General features: G+C 37.6%; 1 protein-coding gene across 1 annotated transcript; it reads right to left on the bottom strand.

Moving 5' to 3' along the window:
- Positions 1-2,589: 2,589 nt before the first annotated feature.
- On the bottom strand, positions 2,590-17,777 carry LOC5573577 (golgin-84). Its single transcript, XM_021850428.1, has 4 exons — positions 16,456-17,777; positions 3,128-3,302; positions 2,989-3,064; positions 2,590-2,924 (listed from the first exon to the last, which is right to left on the bottom strand). Exons 1-4 carry the CDS (start codon positions 17,631-17,633, stop codon positions 2,710-2,712), a joined length of 1,644 nt encoding a protein of 547 aa, XP_021706120.1. The 5' UTR covers positions 17,634-17,777; the 3' UTR covers positions 2,590-2,709.
- Positions 17,778-19,874: the final 2,097 nt, after the last annotated feature.

Genomic DNA, 19,874 nt, shown 5'->3' with positions numbered 1-19,874 from the left:
TAAAGTGTAAATCATCGGAAGTATTTATGCAGTTTAGAGATAATTTGACTTATCCTGAAGTTGAATCGAGCCGAAAAATCGTAAAGAAAATCGGTCAGCAAATTCAGTCCCCTGTACGGCACAATACTATGCGTACCTTAGGCCAATTTTGCAAAACTTTTATAAAAAAATCCCGAGTAATCAATGATTGTTCACAATTAAAAACAAATTTGATAGGAAGATGTTTAAGATTTCCAGTAAATAAATAGGAAAAATGTATATTATTTACATGACGTCTACATTTTTGAAAAAATGCGCAATGCACAAAGTTGGGTGTACATGGTATTCGTTTTGTGTGCAAATCTAATCAAGTAGAATTTACAGACTAATAGTCCTCATGTATGCCAAATCATCGTGGAAGTGAATGTGTACAACAACGTGTTACTTATTAAGACACAGAGTATGAAGCGAATGGAGTTCTATAGACATACCAAAATCAAAACATTCAGTTGCAATTATGTTTTTATCGTAGAGCCAAGCGATTTAATCAATTTATATATTTTTCAATCGTTACTTATAAGATCAATCTCTTATAGTTTTATCAAACATAGATTGTAGTAAATGTGCTTACACAAATCAAACTTATAGTTTTGTACATAAATGTGTTACCTTTATTTGCACACTTTTATCCATGGGGTAGTCCAATACACGTTTATAAACAACCCTTGATTGCACTAATTATACTTCTATTATCCGAAAGTCCATAATATCTACTCATAAAGTAAGGTGGGAAAAAGTTCGACATTAGTGGAATAATCAATATTTCCAGAAAAAAAAACACTATAACGGAGAAAAAATAAGTACCGCACAATGATCCTTTAACATGTTTTCTACAGTTTTACAGAACAAACTAGTGTCTTAATATTTACCCATTTTCAGTTCTAACAGCTTCAAATTTGATTGTCTTAAACGAACCGTTGCCCCACAGCATTCGTCCCGCTCAATATCGGTTTTTTTCAGTAGCGTATAGTAAAATTTCTGCCCAAGAAATGGTCTAGAAAATTTCTACAGTGGGCTCCATTTGATTTGACATTTCTTTTCAACTGCGTACTGCGATTAAATAAAAATGCTTTTCTTGAGAATTTCTTGCAAGAAATTTCCCACGTAACGAGATAGGCGATTACTTTTCTGTTGAAGTGCATACTTCCCATAAGTGTGCACCTTGAAAATGGTTTCCTGCGAGACAAGCAAATAAGCAACGGTTAGCACTAGTGGAAAAAGTTGTGTTCAAATTGAATGCCAAAATGTTCGAGTTCGCACGCCTTAGGTTATATCTACCTCCAAAGATTTTTTAGGATTTCATACAAAGTTGTCCTTCAGGATTTCTTAAAGATTTCAACTTGAATTTTATTCAGGAATTACTCCATTGATTCCTATTAAGATTTTTTTTAGGAATTCTTCCAGTAATTTCCTAAAAAAAAAATCTGCAGTGTTAACTGGTGTGAATCCTCAAATAATTGTTTGCAGATTGCAAGCTGTTTTTTTTTTTTCTTAGAAATTCATCTAGAAATGTTTGGAAAAACTGCAGGAGTAATCCTTGGATAAAATGCTGGAGGAACGCATAGAAAAAAAAAAACTAGAGGAACTCAATGATGAATCACAGGTCGAATTTATTGAGAAATTGTTGAAAAAGATTTTGCTGCCTATGAGTATCCCTTCGAATAATTTTTGAATCGATTCTTGGTAGTAACCGTGGATGAAAGGATGTAGGAATTCTTGTAGAGTTACTTGACAAAAAAAGTCTCTAGAGAATACCCTAGAATAAACCTTTGCGGTTTGTTTTGGAAAATCTCCTTGATAGACTTACAATTGGAGAATCCGGTTGGATGAGTGGAAAAATATTTGGAGGAGATCCTAGGATAGTCTTTGAAAAAACAAATCACAGTAATTCAGATGTAGTAGCGTTGAAGTGAGAAATTCCTCTAAGCATGCTTTGAAAAATCGCTGGACGATTCCCTGAGAGTATTGGTAGATGAATCTCTAGAAGAATTTCTGTAGAGATCCATGTATAAATATTTTCTAAATGAAATTTCTGGACATATCATTAGGATAATTCTTTCAGCTTTTCTTCGTGCAATCTGAGAAGAAATTTTTGAAGAATCAGTTGAATAGTCGGATAATGTTCTCTAAAGGTTTCTCTGGAGGCTATAAAATTTTGCATCAGAATTCACTGCAATCAAAATAAAGAACAAAGAGACGTTAGAGACCTTGAAAATAGAGAATTTTTATAGACGAATCTGAGACAAACCGGATCAGATAAATATTATGCAATAGATAGAATATGATTCTACATCATGTTCTGTTATACTCGTCAGATTAATCCAGTAGTGAGCTAACTGTATCAATAGTAACACCGTTGATAAACAAAAATTACTATTTAAAAACAATTTAGATTTAGAAAATTTTAGCAATTTTAGCTTATTTGTAACCTTATTTGTTCAACGCTATTTATAACAAGGATTTTTCGTAGAGAATAGCCGATTAGAACTGTAAGGAAGGGGTCAAAAGATGTCTTCAACAAGGCCGAAAATGGTGGAATGCTTAGTCGTGGACGTTTGAAGATGTATAAATTGCCATTGACTATATTATGAACCTTATGTTATCGCCAGTCATGAATATATACAATCATACAATTACCTACCGTAAAATAGTTTGCCCCACCATTTCAGCTTACGCCGGTGTAGATGAGAGCAGCACAAACATGACCCACATGTGCAGCAGAGCCACGTAGAAAATCACCAATATCCGAATCAACGGGTATCGACGCAGAAACACTCCCAGTCGAATGCCGATCGAATCCAACGACGAGTAAGCCCGTTTAACGCGTCTAGCCATTTTGTTGTCGAAGGGATTTTCGACCATGAAGTTCGGCACTTGCGATTTGGCTGAAAGGCAAAGTGTTATACAGTCGGATTATGTTTCGAAGCGATTGGATATATTGTTACTGACCATCATCTGTTTCGTTGGAGCTCATGAATGGCGCGCGTTGCTGTCGGACCTGCGAGACTACACCTCGATATTGAGTCTGAAAATGGAGACAGAACCTGAATAGTAAATGAACGCGTAAAGGTCAAAATTTCACAATTACATCTAATTTCTCAAGCTGAAGACGAAGTGCATTCCTCTCGGCGGTTATCGATTCCAGAGTGTTCTGCTTCTGCACCAGGGATTGCGTGAGTGAAGACAATCTGAGCTCCAAATCGGAAGAAGGGCTGGTGGGGCGATTGTGCATCTTGTTGCGCAGCTTCGTTATTTCCGATTCTCTGTAAATGATACATTAGCACGCAAGACGATAAAACGTTATATCAAAAGAATTCGTTCGAAATAACAAAGGCAGCGGATATGGCATAAAGTTATTTCGCATAATTACGTTTGGCATAACTTTTGTTCTATCCAGTTCAGGTCTGTCCAACCTTTTTGAACCGCGGGTCAAATTGTTAAAGAAATATTGTACGGCGGGCCAAACTTTTTTGATCGCAAGCAGTTTCAACATTTTTTTAAATATCGAACGTTTCTCATGGTGAAAGTAAGATAAAGATAATTGCTCCTGCTAAGGATTATGAAAAATTCAATCGTGGGTTTAAGAATAATAAGATGAAATAATCAGAATTTACAAGATCTGTTGACGAATTGCGGCGCGTATTTTCTTCGAAGAAAAAAAAATTCTTACTGGTGAGTTATGGAAGAAAATTACTTCTCTTCGAAGAAAATGTGCGCTGGAATTCAACTACTGGTATAAAAACCTTTTAAAAAATACTTATGTGAGCGCTGTGAGAATAATGTCCATGATTTTGTTAGAATCCTACTCAGTGATCAGACTCAGTAATCTGCATTCATTTTCTGTCCAAATTCAACATGGTGTTATTTGAAAATCCTGCCTATAGTCCTGTGAAAATGCTGCTCTTAATTTTGTGAAAACTTTCGATTCGAAAGCTGTTCTGAACATTCATAATTCTGAAAGAACTCCCACTAGCATAACGTGAATTTTTCTATCATAATCAGAATTTTGTGGATTCTGTGTAGTTTGTTAGAAATTCATGCCCAAAATTCTGAGAGAATTTTACATATTTGAAATTTAAGGTTATTCTAAGAGTGGTATGAGGTGAGAATTGTCAGTCTCGTATAGCGGTGACCATTCTCGACTCGACTTATATTATATCAAAACTCTAGTTGGAGTTCAATTCAATCTTATTTCCTGTATTCTTGGCCTAGCTCACTGCTCGAGTTACCTTGTCGTTGAGTGCTGGAACCAGGGCTGGGTTTTGTTGCAAAACGTGGAACGAGGTGTTTGGCCGTGTAAAACAAATGACCACGGTCGTTTTGTAACGTTGCGACCGGCTCAATGCACCTGGGAGAGACTGTTCAGTGCACTGTCGTATCTTCTCGTTCGCGAACTTGGCACTTTACCTTCACGAACAGTTCGTTTATTCCATTCATACATACCGGATTTTCACTAGGACTGGTCCCAACTTAACAATAAGGGGGTCCAGTTTTCTCGAAAAACAGACCGGATGGGTGATATAATCGTTACCCACAAAACCACTGTCCGGATTGTAGCACTTCTCGTTCACTGAGGGTTATCACTTACAGAACACTTTAGATTAGGCTACTTGCACCAGTCTTTTTCACTGTCCAGGATGTTCACCAAAAGAGAGTTTGCTCTACACTGAACCAAGGAATCATATCAATATTATCTGAAAACACTTATAGTTTTTTTTCATGTAGTTTTTCACATAACGCTCATCGGTTTATCACATAAACTATTCCGACTTGATTATGATTGGATTCATCTGACAAATCACATAAATTTAAAATGAAAATATTTTTTGAGCCATTGGATTTTGTCAATGACTGTTATGTGAAATTCAGATGGCATATATTTATTTTGTTAATAATATTTATATGATAGCACAATTCATTAAAATGGGGAATATTTCTGGTTTTGAGTGAAATTGATAAAAAATATTATTTAAAGTTATAGCTATATTTATTCAGCATGTTTTGTCTTCCAAAATGAAATATGATTCAGCGAATTTAAATTAGGATTTATAAACAAAGTTTGAAAGGTCTTCTATCCTTAAATTTGGATATCGCTTCCTATACCATTCTGGGTGTTCCGGATTGTCCACTTTCAGTTTTTCCATTTCTTCCATCGTCATGCATTCACCATTTCTCCCATCTGCAATTGAATCGATGATATTTCCTGATCATTTGCTTGTTTTACGGTACCATAGTGTTGTAAATTTTATTTTCTGTTGCTTTCTGTAAGTTGAAATACAGACCAATGAATTCATATTTGATGGTTTTATTTATGAATATTCAACTTACCCTTTAGTTTTACATATTTGTAAAATACCCCTTGGTGCACAATTTTTTTCATTTTAACTCCATTTATCAGGTCAACCGAACTCGTCATCATGAAAACACTTCCAGTAGAACGATGAAATTTGCACATGTGCCAATCCCATAGTAGTTATCGGATAACATATACTGCTTCGCGACTAAAAATGGGTGAACCAACGTGCGAAGTTCGATTTTTGACCAACTTCGCCGCGTCGCAGCTCGATTCTCAATAGTGCGCATAATGCACACGGCGGAGGGCATAGATGCGCTCTATAGCGAAGCGACTCGCGACGCGGCGAAGTTGGTCAAAAATCGAACTTCGCACGTTGGTTTACCCATTTTTAGTCGCGAAGCAGTATACATAACTTTTGTTCATATATAATATATATATAGTGTTGCCTAATGAGGTATAATAATGAGTTTTATGTACTTTCTACATGAATATCATTGGATACACATAATATGAATGGGATTTCAAGTATCACCAAAGTAAGTGACGTTTTTAATAATTTCTATGATATTTCTTGGTTCAGTGTAGGGTGCGAGCTAGAGTGTCCATCCCGGGATAAAAAATCCCGGGATTTGACAAATTTCGGGATTTTCCGTTTCCCGGGATTTTATTTCTGATATCCCGGGAATCCCGGGATTCCCGAAATGTACGTAGAATTTGATGAAAACCACTAAATTTCAATGAAAAACAATGTCATTATTCCTCACTATCAACCTTATTCGATTAAGTATAAAAGCATAGTGAAAAAAAAAAAAAATAAACGAGTAATTAGTTTCATGAAAAGATCCATTTGCCAAGTAAGAAACACATATTTTTATTTGTCTAGTTATAACGTTTTAATGCTTTTCTTTTCAACATTATCCATTTATATAGGGGAAAAGCACTAATTTTCGACCAACAAGAATTCTGTGCCAATTTTCGGATTTTCATACAAAGTAGGCCAAAATTGTATGGATGGGTCGAAAATTAGAGCTGGGTCGTAAATTGGTGCTTTTCCCCTAAGCCTATGCTGAGATAACAAATTTGAAAGTACACCTAAACTGTCGCAAATCGCAAATCGGTACCATCTGTAAAAAGTAGGCATTGAGAAAATTGACTGAGAAGTTTTCAATCCCGTTTTCCATGCAAATATTCAAAAAATTCCAGGAGATTGGAACATGTTTCGATTTCAATGAAACTTTCATAATTTGCTTTTCACCCCGTTACCTTTCCATGAAAAATATAAAGATGACCAAATAACGATTCATTTTTGTGTAACACTGATGCGAAAATCTGCTGTGGAACTGACATGCGTTAACTTTTAATTATGGGACAATTCGACTTGGTGTTCTTTCCTAATTTTACTGAACAAAAAGTGATTTCTCGTTAGTGCAGCTGAAAGATCATTAGAAGATATAATGAAAACTGATATCAACTCAATTTGTCCAAAATGTGGTATCTACTTGCGATTCACGGCTGTAAACTTCAGCCATTAATTTTTAGCATGATCTTTGATCGTTTCTTTTGTTCTTAAGGTTTTTATGGCTTTTCAAATGTTTGAAGCAAATTGCTTTTATATTAGGACTTAAGTTTTTATCATACTTCCATTCATAAGTGTTATAGAGAATTTGAAAAAAAAATCCATAACAAACCCGTAATTAGTCAAACTAGGTTTTGATTTTTGTTAGGTTTCTTCACCAAAATATCTGAAATGTGATTTTCTATTATTTCTATTATATACTATTTTACATTATCTGTTTATTTCATTGAAAAAACATAGTATTTTTAAATTTGAACTTACATTTTCAACCAACCAAACCAAACCATTCAACCAAAATGCTAGTTTTATTGAAAAATTGATAAATCCCGGGATCCCGGGATTTCCCGGGACAAGCATAGATTTTTGTCCCGAATCCCGGGACGAGCAAAATGGCCGGGAAATGGACACTCTAGTGCGAGCTCCTTTTACACCCCCGCAGGTAGATGGGTTTCCATTGTGCGAAGTTCATCCCATTGTCTCACTCGAATCGGCACCAAGCTTGCTCGCCTCGGTAAATGAATTTCCGCCGCTCAGGCACATTCGAACAGTGGCAACACTGAGTTATCCTAAGCTCCTAAACGCCCTATAAGGGAATCTACTACACGGTAAAAAATAGGCACCATGCTATCAATAGTTCTGCACTTGGATTTGCACTACTGTTGAATCTTTACAAAATCAAGGTAACAGCACTTGAATTCAACGTTGCATGTTTTGATTTGAAATAAAAAAAAGTTAAAATAAACATTTCCGCATGACCCAGATTTGAACCACCAACCTTCGGAGTGCAAGTCCAGTGTCTTACCTCGACACTAACTCGCATCTGTTGAAACGGATTGAATTGATCTCAATCATTTTCTACAACGAGCTGTCAATGATTGTTTTCATACAAAAGACATGATGTTCAAAATCAACGACTTTTCACTTCAAAGTCTAGTTCTAGAGACAGTAGAGCAAATCCAAAGTAGAAACTCTTCAAATCATGGTGATTTATGTTTTGAATTGAGTCAAGTGATCAATCTATTCAATCGAACGTGCTGATTTTTTACCGTGTATGCTAGTACTTCAATTGATTTTTAATTATGATCATAAATATTGAATGTCATGTAATTTACAATTATATTTTTTCCAATAAGAAACAAGTGCAAAAATATTACCGAAACAAACTTCTCTTGTTGGAACATTTGTCAAATGTTACAGGTCGCTTGAGTTGTTGAAATGCTATTTTTGTGATAGTGAAAATGAAGACGAAATCCAGGTACCTGAAGCAAATGTAGATTTCCACATTGTTGTGTACAGTCACCCCACAGTTATGGATAGCACACAGATATGGATCAAAGTTGGCTTAAACGGAGAATATCTCATCAAATAGAGTTGCAGAGTACGCAGAGCACATTTTATCTACGTGGACCATAAATCTTTACAGCATTGAAATCAATCATAACATCTTCTAGCATATTCTATTCGTCCATATAAAATAAAATGCTATCCGTATTCATAGAATCGTTGATTCTTAGCTGTGGGGCATTGAAACCCGTACCACAGTTATGAATCAACAATAAGACGATTCCGAAAGAAACGCCGAAACGTATACTTTCACTATAACAACACACAGATAAATTGCTTTTATAGTGCTCTGATCCATAATATGAGTCGATTTGTTCCATAATAAGGACCATCCTGTTCCATTGATCTACATTTGTGGGATGGACAACGTTTGAAATTTCTTTCGAAATCGACACTTTTTCGTAAATAACCGCGATTTTTAATGTGTATTATCGAAAACAATTATATTCGGCATTGCCAGGCGGGTAAAATTGTTCTGTACAAGGTCACCATGATTTGTAATCATATTTTATTCTAAAAAATGAGCCTTAGCTGATCCATAACTGTGGGGCGACTGTACTTCCGCTACACGTGTTGTGCTATATGCACAGACCCCTCTCCGAAGAAATACGGGGAGATAAAAGTCTGAGGCCAAGGGTAATGTCGATGCACTGTACATCACTTGAGTAATTCTAAAAGAATTGATCAAGTACAGTGCATAGGCTGGTTTTAGCGGGTCGTCGTTTGTGCGTCATCCCCGCATTCCCTGAGTTACCTTCTCAGGGGATCTGTTTGCAGATTTTCCCCTTGTAAAAAACAAAAAAATAAACATTGTTCCACCTCAGGCAGAACCTACCCCTCGGGAAGAATACCACGAAGTGTTGTCTAAAACGGTAGACAATGTGGTTTCATCGCTCAGTTTTGATTCACTTCACTCGAAGAGCGGCATGCAGTTTTCGGTCGATGCTTCAGATGGCCCAGAGGACGAGCATCTTGAAATAGACTCGGATGGAAGTTTCACCAATCCAAGAACTGAAAAAAGCGGAGGAAAACTAAAAAAAGTAAGAGGTTGTTTCCGAGATACAACCGCCAAGTTGACGTTGGATAACGTTAGATGCTTCTATTTCCTGGCTTGAGACCGTCACGAACTTATGAAATAAATCCAATCAATTTTCATACTATTTGTTGCATGTCAATTCTGACCTATTATGGACATTAGTGTGGGACACAAATTAGATTCTCACTCCAGTCCACTTTTTGAATTGCATTTAGGTCCCATAACATCTGTGCAAAATTTCAGCTCGATCGGTGAAACTATATTTTAGCGCCAGCCGTTCAAAATTTGTATGGGATTTACAATGGGAAAACCTACTTTCGCAAAAAAAAATCGTCAGAGGTCGCCCAATGACTTCTATAAGGGGGACGGACCTGGTGTAGTGGTTAGAACACTCGCCTCTCACGCCGAGGACCTGGGATCGAATCCCATCCCCGACATAGTCACTTATGACGTAAAACAGTTATAGTGACGACTTCCTTCGGAAGGGAAGTAAAGCCGTTGGTCCCGAGATGAACTAGCCCAGGGCTAAAAATCTCGTTAATAAAGTCAAACCAACCAACCAACTTCTATAAAAATCCTGAACGCAGATCTCGATAGGTATTTTATCGATGCAGAATATTGCCGAAGACCGCAAAACAATCCGACACTTGTGAAAAAAAGTTATTCAATGAAAACCTATTGGAAATGCGACGTTGATTAACACGTAAAGGAATAACAATAATAACAAAATCAGGCAAAATTTCCAAATAGTCTATGCTCTCTATCTATCTAAATTTTCCATATAACCGTGTCTCAGGCTAATGGACATTGTGTGTTATTATTTGGTTGGTTCGGTTAACATTTCAACACCGATAGAATCGGTCGATAGAAGAAGAAGCAAGAGTTACCGCTCCCCAAACAAATTTTCCGGTTGAACGTTAGGTCCACGCATGATCCACTAAGATTGGTTGCTTTAGTGGGTTTTGAAGCCAGTTTGAGGTTGAAGTACTTCTCCATGAAATCCGTGAACTCCATGTTCTCCTCTTTGCTCAAATCGATGTTAAAGTTGCCAGTCATGATGATTGGCATGATCTCCTTTTGATACTCGAAGAAGTTCCGCATCATGAACTTCTTTTGCTTCGTCGTGGTATCCGGGGAAATGTAGAGGCAAATCTGCGATTCCAAAGCTCGGCCCTCATGGTCCTGCAGGAAGCGAGTGGCCTAACTGATCGGTTTGTTTGAGGATACCAGCCTGTGCGCGATCCACGCCAAGCGTGTCAGCATCATGCCGAAGTACATCCAGCTAACTCGTCGTATCCGCTGAGGACGCGCTTGAATTGCAGCATAATTTCAAACAAAACGGCCCTTTTCAGGGTCACAACAATGCATTCGACGTAAAAGAGTTACAACCAGAGACATTTCATCTATTACTATTAATTGATTAATTAACTTAGGGAAGGTGTACCGGTATTCGCCATGTACCAGTTATTCGCCACCCCAGATTTTATACCGTTTTACTTCATATATGGTTGCCAATTGTTTAGTGTTTGCTAAATTGCTTTGAGATGATACGGAAACATTCTTGGAAACCGCAAAATTTTCTCAGAAAATAATAGAAAAAAATCATTTTCCTTAAACTTTTTGCTCCTTTGCACCTATTTTTCGCCACCTGTTCCTGAATTCGCCACCCTCCATAAGAAATCAACGTAAGTGGCGAATTCAGGAACCGAAATTAAAATCGTGGCGAATACTGGTGCAAGTGGTCCAGTATTCGCCACCACCATTTTTAATACAAAAACAAAGTTTCTGATTAGTTTTTATATTTTCCCTGCTGAGCATGGATTGAAAGCTTTCGTTTAATGTCCAGACAGTAACCAAAGGTCTTTTGATTTATAAATAAACAATATTTTTCCTTAGGGTGGCCAAAACTGGTACACTTACCCTATTTATTTATCATTTATAATTTTGGTTGATTAGTTTTCAACGGAGATAAATGGCAAAGTTATACCTAGGTTCCCGTCGCTCGGGTCGGGCGGCGGTAGCATTTTTGCAGTCTTCTCTGTGTGCGTATTTGGATTCGATCGACAATTTCTTACTAAATCAAAACATCAACAAAACTGTTGCTGATAAGTTTGAGCTCTTTGTTTGACAAGTTGATACTCTCATCGCTCTAGCATGCATTAACATGTAGGTAGCGACGACCACAACGGCATTATTCAAAGTTAGTAAAGTTTGTAAGGATGCCTAAACTCGTACCAATTAGCTCATACAGTTGAAATAATTAAATTTCTGTTAGATATCAGCGATTTCCGTATTGCATTATTAAGAATTTAACAACCATCATACTTGTTTTCCTGCACTTAGTTGTTTGACATTTTCATCATTATTGAAAACAGACAAGAAAAATCATGAAAAATGATTAATTTCACCCGAAATTACAGTACATGTAAACTTCATAATATCAAAACCTTATAACAGCAAGAGAAATGTGCCTTTCTTTGAAAAATAAAGCATGGCTCGACATTTACCTATTTGCCAATAGTTTATTCGTGAAAATCGATAGTTTTCATTATTGTAGTAGATTCGTAGGAAGATTTCCAATCGATTGGTGCAATAATCTTGAAAAACTATACGGGCGTTAGTAAGTTATAAACAGTCAAAATCTAACCACTTATCCTGTTGGAGTATGCAATGATTGTGCCTCGTATGCAAAGCGGCAGCACTGGATGTGTGTAGTGTAGCTGTATAAGTGAGGCGGCGCTGAAGGCAGTCGCAGCGGCGGCAGCGAGCGCGTCAAATAGGACGAAGAAAGGGAGAATGAAAGAATTGCATTCATCCGTAATGTGATGTTCAATCCGTTCAGACGTGTTGTTTCCATACCTACCGAAATCCTGGTTCCGCGTTCCGCTTCGGTGACCCTGTTCTGCGTTGTGGTGTGTCCACCTCTGCCCAACAGGTTATTGGCCCAGCAGTGTCGAAGGGAAGGTTCCGGATTGCGTAGGAAAAAGGTTGCGAGAGAGCGGATGTGATCGCGCGTTGTGTGAGTTATTTCTCCGCGGTAGTGATTTTGCTAGGACAAAATGGCGGATGTGAACAAGTTTGCGTTTGCCAGATTGAACAACCACAATTGGCAAATATGGAAGTTCAGGATGGAGATGCTCCTGACCAGGGAGGAGCTGTGGTATGTAGTCGGTGATGCAAGGCCGGCTGTAGTGATCGATCAGTGGACGAAGGACGATCGAAAAGCTCGTGCCACTATCGGAATTTCTCTGAAATTGCAATATTTACTCACATATCATTGTCTTATTTTTAATTATCCTGAGAAATCGGGTTTGTGCTGATATCTGCTTATTTTATCAAACTTCACGACGCACAAATACCCTCAGTATTGCGGAGCTTCTTTATGTGTCATATACTTTGCAAAAAGGAGAATTAATTCTCCCAGGAGTGGTTTTTCTCAGCATGTGTTAGAATTACACACCAGATGTGTTATTGGCCCAGAAGAGTTCGGTTTTGTGCGAATTTTACTAAATTTTGTATAACTTCGTTTAAGCGTGTAGCCTTCAGCAGTCACCAAAATGTACGAATCGTTTGGTTTAATTTTGAAGGAGGCATAATGTAATAATAGCGCCTAATATGTCACAGTTGAAAAATATATTCATAGACATAGGCCTTTTTTTAATTATTAAACGCAATATTCCTTAGTAATGATAAGTAAACTTAGGTGTCTATAGTAGACCGTTTACCAACTTGAGACATTTAAGAAATCTATATACATAAAAATTGAGTGGTGTTTGTATGTCACGAAATAAATTGAAAATGGATGAACGGAGTGGCGTCAGTTTTTCACAGTTGTACACGACAAAGGATGCGACGTGTTCGTGTGATAAAAAAGTTTGGGATAGTCTCCGGAATAATCGAGAAAACCGGAGAAGACTAATGTTATTCGCCTTTTCGTTTAAAAAATGACATATGATGATGTCAAAATGCAAAACAAGACTTGGCTGAAATGGACCGATAGGTCTGCGCCAAAGCGAGAAGAAAGAAAGAAAGAAGACTAATGTGTCATTTTGAATGGGGGTTTACATGACGTTTTACAACAGCCTACTTGATGGCAAGACGAAGTTTGTCGGGACCACTAGTATGTAAATATATATTAAAATGACAACTATGAACTAGTGATCCTTTATGAGAGATAAGCGGAAGTAATATGGAATGATTTGGCAACAGACCAGCAATGCAGAGTTTTCTCGGCGTCGAGAATAATATTGTAACACGGACATGACTTCCTCATTGCTAAAAAGTGTATTTTGTTTCGTTATACATCTTTGAACTACATTTCCAAACAAATAAGCATAAGAAAAAATCAACAACTAAATATTGCATTGGCAAAAATTCGAAAAAGGAAAATATACAAAATTTTTTGCTCTATACAAAACAACTTACACCGAAATGATTTTAAGCGGATTACATTACTTTTCAAAAAAAGTTCAAAACAAACAACGCATGTTCGTTTGGCTCACATTTCGATAGAAATGTCAGCTTCCGCAAATCTCTTTTATAAAGGATTTTTACTATGAACTATAAAGCACATACAAACAGACGTCACACTCTCATCGTTGTCCATGGATCACCTTTTTAACGGTCGATTCAAAAATATGCTAGATGGCCAATCCGCCACCCGCATCGTTTTTGTTCGTGTTGACGTTTACACACTACCGCCATCTGTTGGCCTGTCGGCCAAACACACCGATTTTAGCATTGGGCGACATGTACTCGTGACTATGATTTTGATCACAATTTGTTCTAAGTGTTACGTCTGTTTGTCTATGTATAGCGGTTTAATCAGTATCGTTTAATCAAGCAAAAGATTAGCCAGGCCTTCAAAGCTCTTCTACTAAATCGACATGAGAAAAAAAAACATGATACATTTGTCATACATTATTGTTCACTCTATTTGTATGACGGGGTTGGTGGTCTGATGGCTACCGCTTCTGCTTCGTATGCAGAAGGTCTTGGGTTCAATCCCAGGCCCGTCCCTTTCCTTTCCTCGTACTTTGTAGTTGTATATCTCTCACTTGCTTCTATCTTCCATTCTAAATATATCACACTCAAACTATTCGTTCATAGCAAACGCTAGAACCAGAGACGGACAAGAAACCGTTTCCCTAACGCTTCCTACTTCCACGCGCACGCCTTTCTTACGCCTGATACATAGGCAGTCTGCTAACCACAAAAGCAAACCTCTCTGCCATGCCTTTCTCCCAATCCATACACTCCCGCATGAACTGACGTGGATGCAGTGGAATATACGGTCTACGTGGGAGTCAGTTCAATGCATCATCAATTCCTCCCCCTTCCCCTCATTGGTCTGCATTCTGACGTGGCAGGTGCCATTGTTGCCTAAAAATACACTGAGGAAAGCAAACGTAAGACTGTCATAAGATTTGCTTATGGAATTACGACACAAGAATTATCTTTGAAATTCATAAGACCATCGTATGGTTTTCGGCAGATGTTGTTTCCATAATACACCTCGAAGGAATTTCGTAAGATGATCTTATGAACCAGCATTGACTTGATAACAAAATCCATAGATAGTCTTATGAATTACGTTCTGATCCATTCTTGGTTCCATAAGACTGTCTTGTGTAATTTGAGCTTTAGATTATAAATTTCAATGAATGAATAATACTAATCCGCGTTGAAAAATAGGTTGACCAACTAGGGAAAATCAAATTTTCATCCATTTTGTCATGTCGCAATTCGATTAAAGCACTTTACTGTAAGCATTAGAATCGATTTGCGATACGACAAAATGGATGAAAATTCGATTTTCTCTAGTTGGCTAACCTATTTTGAACGCGAAGAAGTATATTATAGCAGCGAAACATTATTGAGAAAAGTTGTGAAGAACGCCTGAATTGGTGCAGGTTTACGTCAGGGGCGGAATGATGGATGAGGGGGTTTGTGATTTCTTACGCGTCATGCAAATTGTTTTGAATTTTCATTCACAAATCTTATTCTTTGGATCCAATTCCTTAATCTGATCGAAAGAAAGTGTTATTTACAGCGGAATTGATGATAAATAGAAAATATTTACCCTTTGATGCAACAGAAACGGAGTCAGCCAGCGACAAATCAGCAAAAACGTCCATTTCGGAAGCCATATTGAATTTCTGATAGTGAAATGGCTGTACCGAGAAAATTTGCCTCACGTGGTTCTTCACAATGATGAGCAATGGGGTTCATAAGCGTTCTTATGACATTGACAATTGGTTGTTATGAAAAAATCACACTTGTCTTATGAATCTCAATCTCGTCGAATGAAATACGCAAGTGTCTTATGAACCAACAAAAAAATAATGAAAAACGCGTTCATTAGTGTGATCTTATGAAAATCATGCGAGATTTTTGCCTCAGTGTAGAAGATCACCAGCACTTATACACTGAGGATGCCTGTTAGTCCCAAGCAGTCATTCGGTTGGTTCCTTGTGTAAGTGCAGCTGATCTGGCGATACTGGAGTGCATCCACGGGCGGCCAATCAAGCTCAAGCTCAAGCTCAGCTCATTATTGTTCACTCTATTTGTAAGATAATATCTCAATTCAGTGGTTATTCATATTGTTTTTCGCTCTTTTAAATCTTTAATTTCCTGATCATGAATCCAACGTATTAGTTGGGCAGATAGAATGTACGCACTCTTCATTGATGTTTCAACATCCGTTGGTACTGTTTTACATTTCTTATTTGATGTTCGCCAGAAAAAAAAAACAGAAATATTTTTGTTTATTATTCGGATAAGTTTTGTGATATTTACAAGGAACTATACCCGCATTTTTTGGGGCCTTCCTTAGCCGAGTGATTTGAGTCCGCGGCAACAAGGCAAAGCCATGCTGAAGGTGTCTGGGTTCGATTCCCGGTCAGTCCAGGATCTTTTCGTAATGGAAATTTCCTGGACTTCCCTGGGCATAAAGTATCATCGCACCTGCCACACGAAACATGACATATAGAAAGCTCTCAGTTAATAACTGTGGAAGTGCTCATAAGAACACTAAGCTGAGAAGCAGGCTCTGTCCCAGTGAGAACGTAATGCCAAGAAGAAGAAGAAGTCAAGTCTCCAAAATAGCTACCAGCCCTGCCTTATGCCAAACGACTCAATGCTATTCGATGATAAAATACTTACTTTTCATGAACTTTAACGGAAAAGGCCGTCCGCTGCTTAACGAGTTCTTCTCGCGCCGAGAGCAGCTCCTTCTGTTTAATGCCCAAATCATCGTCCAGCTGGTGGAGTTTCGTAGTTTCTACGTTGAGTCTTTGTTGCAGTTCTTCTACTTTTCCTTCAAGTTCCCGGACGGTTCCGTTGAACCTGTCCTCCGTCGTTTGCCATTGCAGTTTGCTTCGCTCGAATTTTCCGCTGAGAGCTGAGATTTCATCGATGAGGTTTTGTCGTTCGTTTTTCAGCTGTTCGAGCTCTATGAGCATTATTTGCTCGGAGTTTGCGTTGGGATTTTTGTTCATAGCATTTGGAATTACATTCTCTTTCAGTTGTTCGATCATTTTTTCTTTAAGTTGGAGCGTTGCGTGAGCCCGAACTCGATATTGCTGTAATTCTGTAGTGACATTTTGTGTTTCCGTTTTAGCTATCTCTAGTTTTTGTTGAAGTTCTTGTTCGTTCTGAATATGCTTTGAAACTATCGATTCCAGCTCCGATATGGATTTGATATATTTGGCGTTTGATTCCTGGGTGGAGGTTTGTTTCACATATAGCTCATTTTTCTCGTCAATCAGAGCTTGGCAAAGAGCTTCCAGTTCTTTGACCTTATTTTCCTGTTCAGCATTGTTCAACTGATTTTGGGCACTGTCCAATTCGATCTTCAGTTCATCTCGTTCAGATTTAACTTCCGCCAAAATTATTTTCGTTGCTGCTAATTCTTTCTCCAACGAGTACCCAGAATCTTGACTTCCACTAACAACTACAGGATTCGCATTAAACTCAATCACGGTTCCGTCTCTCTTAGAGCTAATCGAACTCCTCCTGGATGAAGCTTGCCTTTCGGATTTCGCAGATCCTCCTCCTTCAGTCTCGAAAAAGTGGTTCCTCTCGTGTGAAGCCGAAGAAGCAGATCGCACCATCCCTCTCGGGGATCCGGCCTTAACATTCAGCGAGAGTGCTTTAGGGGCCGGAAGTTTCACGGATGCCAGAGGGGTTTCCCCAGCAGGAACGGTAGTGGTGACTTCCAGTAGTGGTTCCACATCACCATTTTCTTCGGCCGATTGACGGGTCAAAACTGTGGCTGCGTTTTGGTCTATCTTGGTAAGAATGTTTTCGGCCTTTCCGGCCAAATCCTGGAGCCAGGACATGTTCACTAAAATTCAACGGCACTGCAGTCAATATGGGGCATAGTTTTAGCCCAAAAAAATTAAATCACTTGAAAAATTTAAAAACTTTTCAAACTACACTGCAATGTTTTGCAACACGAAAGATAAACAACATTTTCGATGTCGACGAGTGACAGTTCAGTCATCATCATCATCATCATTCACGGAGAAATATTTTTACCTAATTTTTGAGTTTACTTTACCCAAAATTAAGTATATCGATTATAGGGTAGGTGTACCAATTATGGATGCAATATGTCAACAGTAGTAATAAAAATCAAGTTGTAACCGCGTTTCTAAAACGCAAGCATGACTTTTTGGTGTCAATTACTAGTTTAAAGCCTTGCGAATCTGTTGATTTAAACAGTTTTTGTACTAAATTGACTTTAAGCTTCTAAAAATGGATTTTAAAAAGCATTGTCTTTGTACCAATTTTGGCAATAGCGTTCCTAGCATTCGACATAAAAGTGTACCAATTATGGACTATCGAATATTTGCACGAAATGAACTTAAACGCCATGAAGAGCGTATGATAATGCAACGCTAATATGTAATGAAGATATCGCTCATAAAATTTTCCAAAAATTTTGGGTTAAATAGATGTTAAATCAATTTTTTGCAATGGGTTCATGGGAGAAAATTAGTTTTCGAAAAAGAAGTCAAAATGTTGTGTAAATGCAAATTATGATACAAAACAGCATTAATGATCTCACATTACCTTTCCAGTGCCAATTTTTAATGAAAAAAGAGGAAAAATTAAAAAAAATCGAGTGTCGCTGAAAACCCCTCTCTATCATGAAATTAGCATCTTCCGCTCGCGAACGTTTTCGAACGTGTGATTGAAAAATCTTAGTAATTGAGTACAAAACATGAAGATAATGCGTTACCGAACCGTCCCGTCGTGGAAGTCACCCGTAAAATAGCTTTAATTCTTTTATTTTACTGATCAAAAAATGTAAACAAACCGCCTCCAGAGTATTGCCATAATTGGGCTCTCATACACTATTTGTACCAGTTATCGACATAGTGGAAATAACACGATTTCCAACTTAAAACAGTAGAATTGATTGCATACCAGCTAAATTTATTCATTTGTTCTCACTAGGTAACATACATTCATCGGTTGAAACAGTTTATCCGGATGAAAACATACATTTCGTAACGAAGGTCCCTTAGCCAACTGCTAATAAGGTGACATATATGTGAGGCAAAATTTTCAAATGTTCATTTTTCGAAGCTTATTGCACGAATGTTCTTTTCAAGGTTTAGTTACCATCAAAAACAAATAGTTTAATCATTCCTGTGAATATAAGCCATTATAGTCTAGTGAAACAATAAGAAAAATCTCTTTTTGTTCCCACTATTGCCATAATTGGTACTATAGCCATAATTGGTACTTCTACCCTAGTTTCAACTCAAAATCTCTCGGTATTCTCTCTCTCCCACACGAATGTTGTCAAAAATAGAGAGAGCTGCATCTACCCAATGGGGTTACTTTGGCCCAATAAGCCAAATTTGGGTAAATGCAACTTTTCTTATGTTTGGGTCGAAAGAACTCAATTTTGCGTTAAATCAATCCAAAATTGAGTATATTTTTCTAATGGAATAAAGTCAAACTACCCAGTGGGGACCTTAGAAATTTAGCCAAAATTGAGTTATTGGGCTCAACTACGGAATTGCGTTGAAACAACTCAAAATTGAGTTGAATTCCGTCTCCGTGTTAGAAACAGAGCTGTGCTACACATTGGAAATTCGCCACATGAAATCGGAATGAAATTCATAAATTTGCCTTACGAAATCAGAATTTGAAAACAAAAAACGTTTTCGCGGCAACCTGGAATTGAACCAAGAACCTTGCGATCGATAGGCCCGAGCGTATAGAGCTTAGTGACATTTGAACACACGTAGACTAGCATACGCTCGTCATACACACACTGAACGAAATCTCCCGCCATAGATTGAATGATTTTTGCCTCATCCGAGCCCCATACCTATTTTCAGACACATTCAAGATGATTTTCATCTCCGGTGAAATCATCTGTTTACAAATCGCACTGTATGGAAATCATCCTACCTTGAAATTATTTTCATCCTTTCAAAAGATGCTCGAGTTTGAATGATTTTCATACGTCAATTTAAACAACCGTCATTACATGCTTGGTAATAATAAAAATTATACAAATCGACTTTAAACAATAACCAAACGTATATAGTTACATACAC

This window comes from Aedes aegypti, chromosome 3 (assembly GCF_002204515.2).
Source record: "Aedes aegypti strain LVP_AGWG chromosome 3, AaegL5.0 Primary Assembly, whole genome shotgun sequence".
Lineage (NCBI taxonomy): Eukaryota > Metazoa > Arthropoda > Insecta > Diptera > Culicidae > Aedes > Aedes aegypti.
Note: the sequence above shows the minus strand (reverse complement) of the source record. Positions and strands in the feature narration are given on the sequence as shown.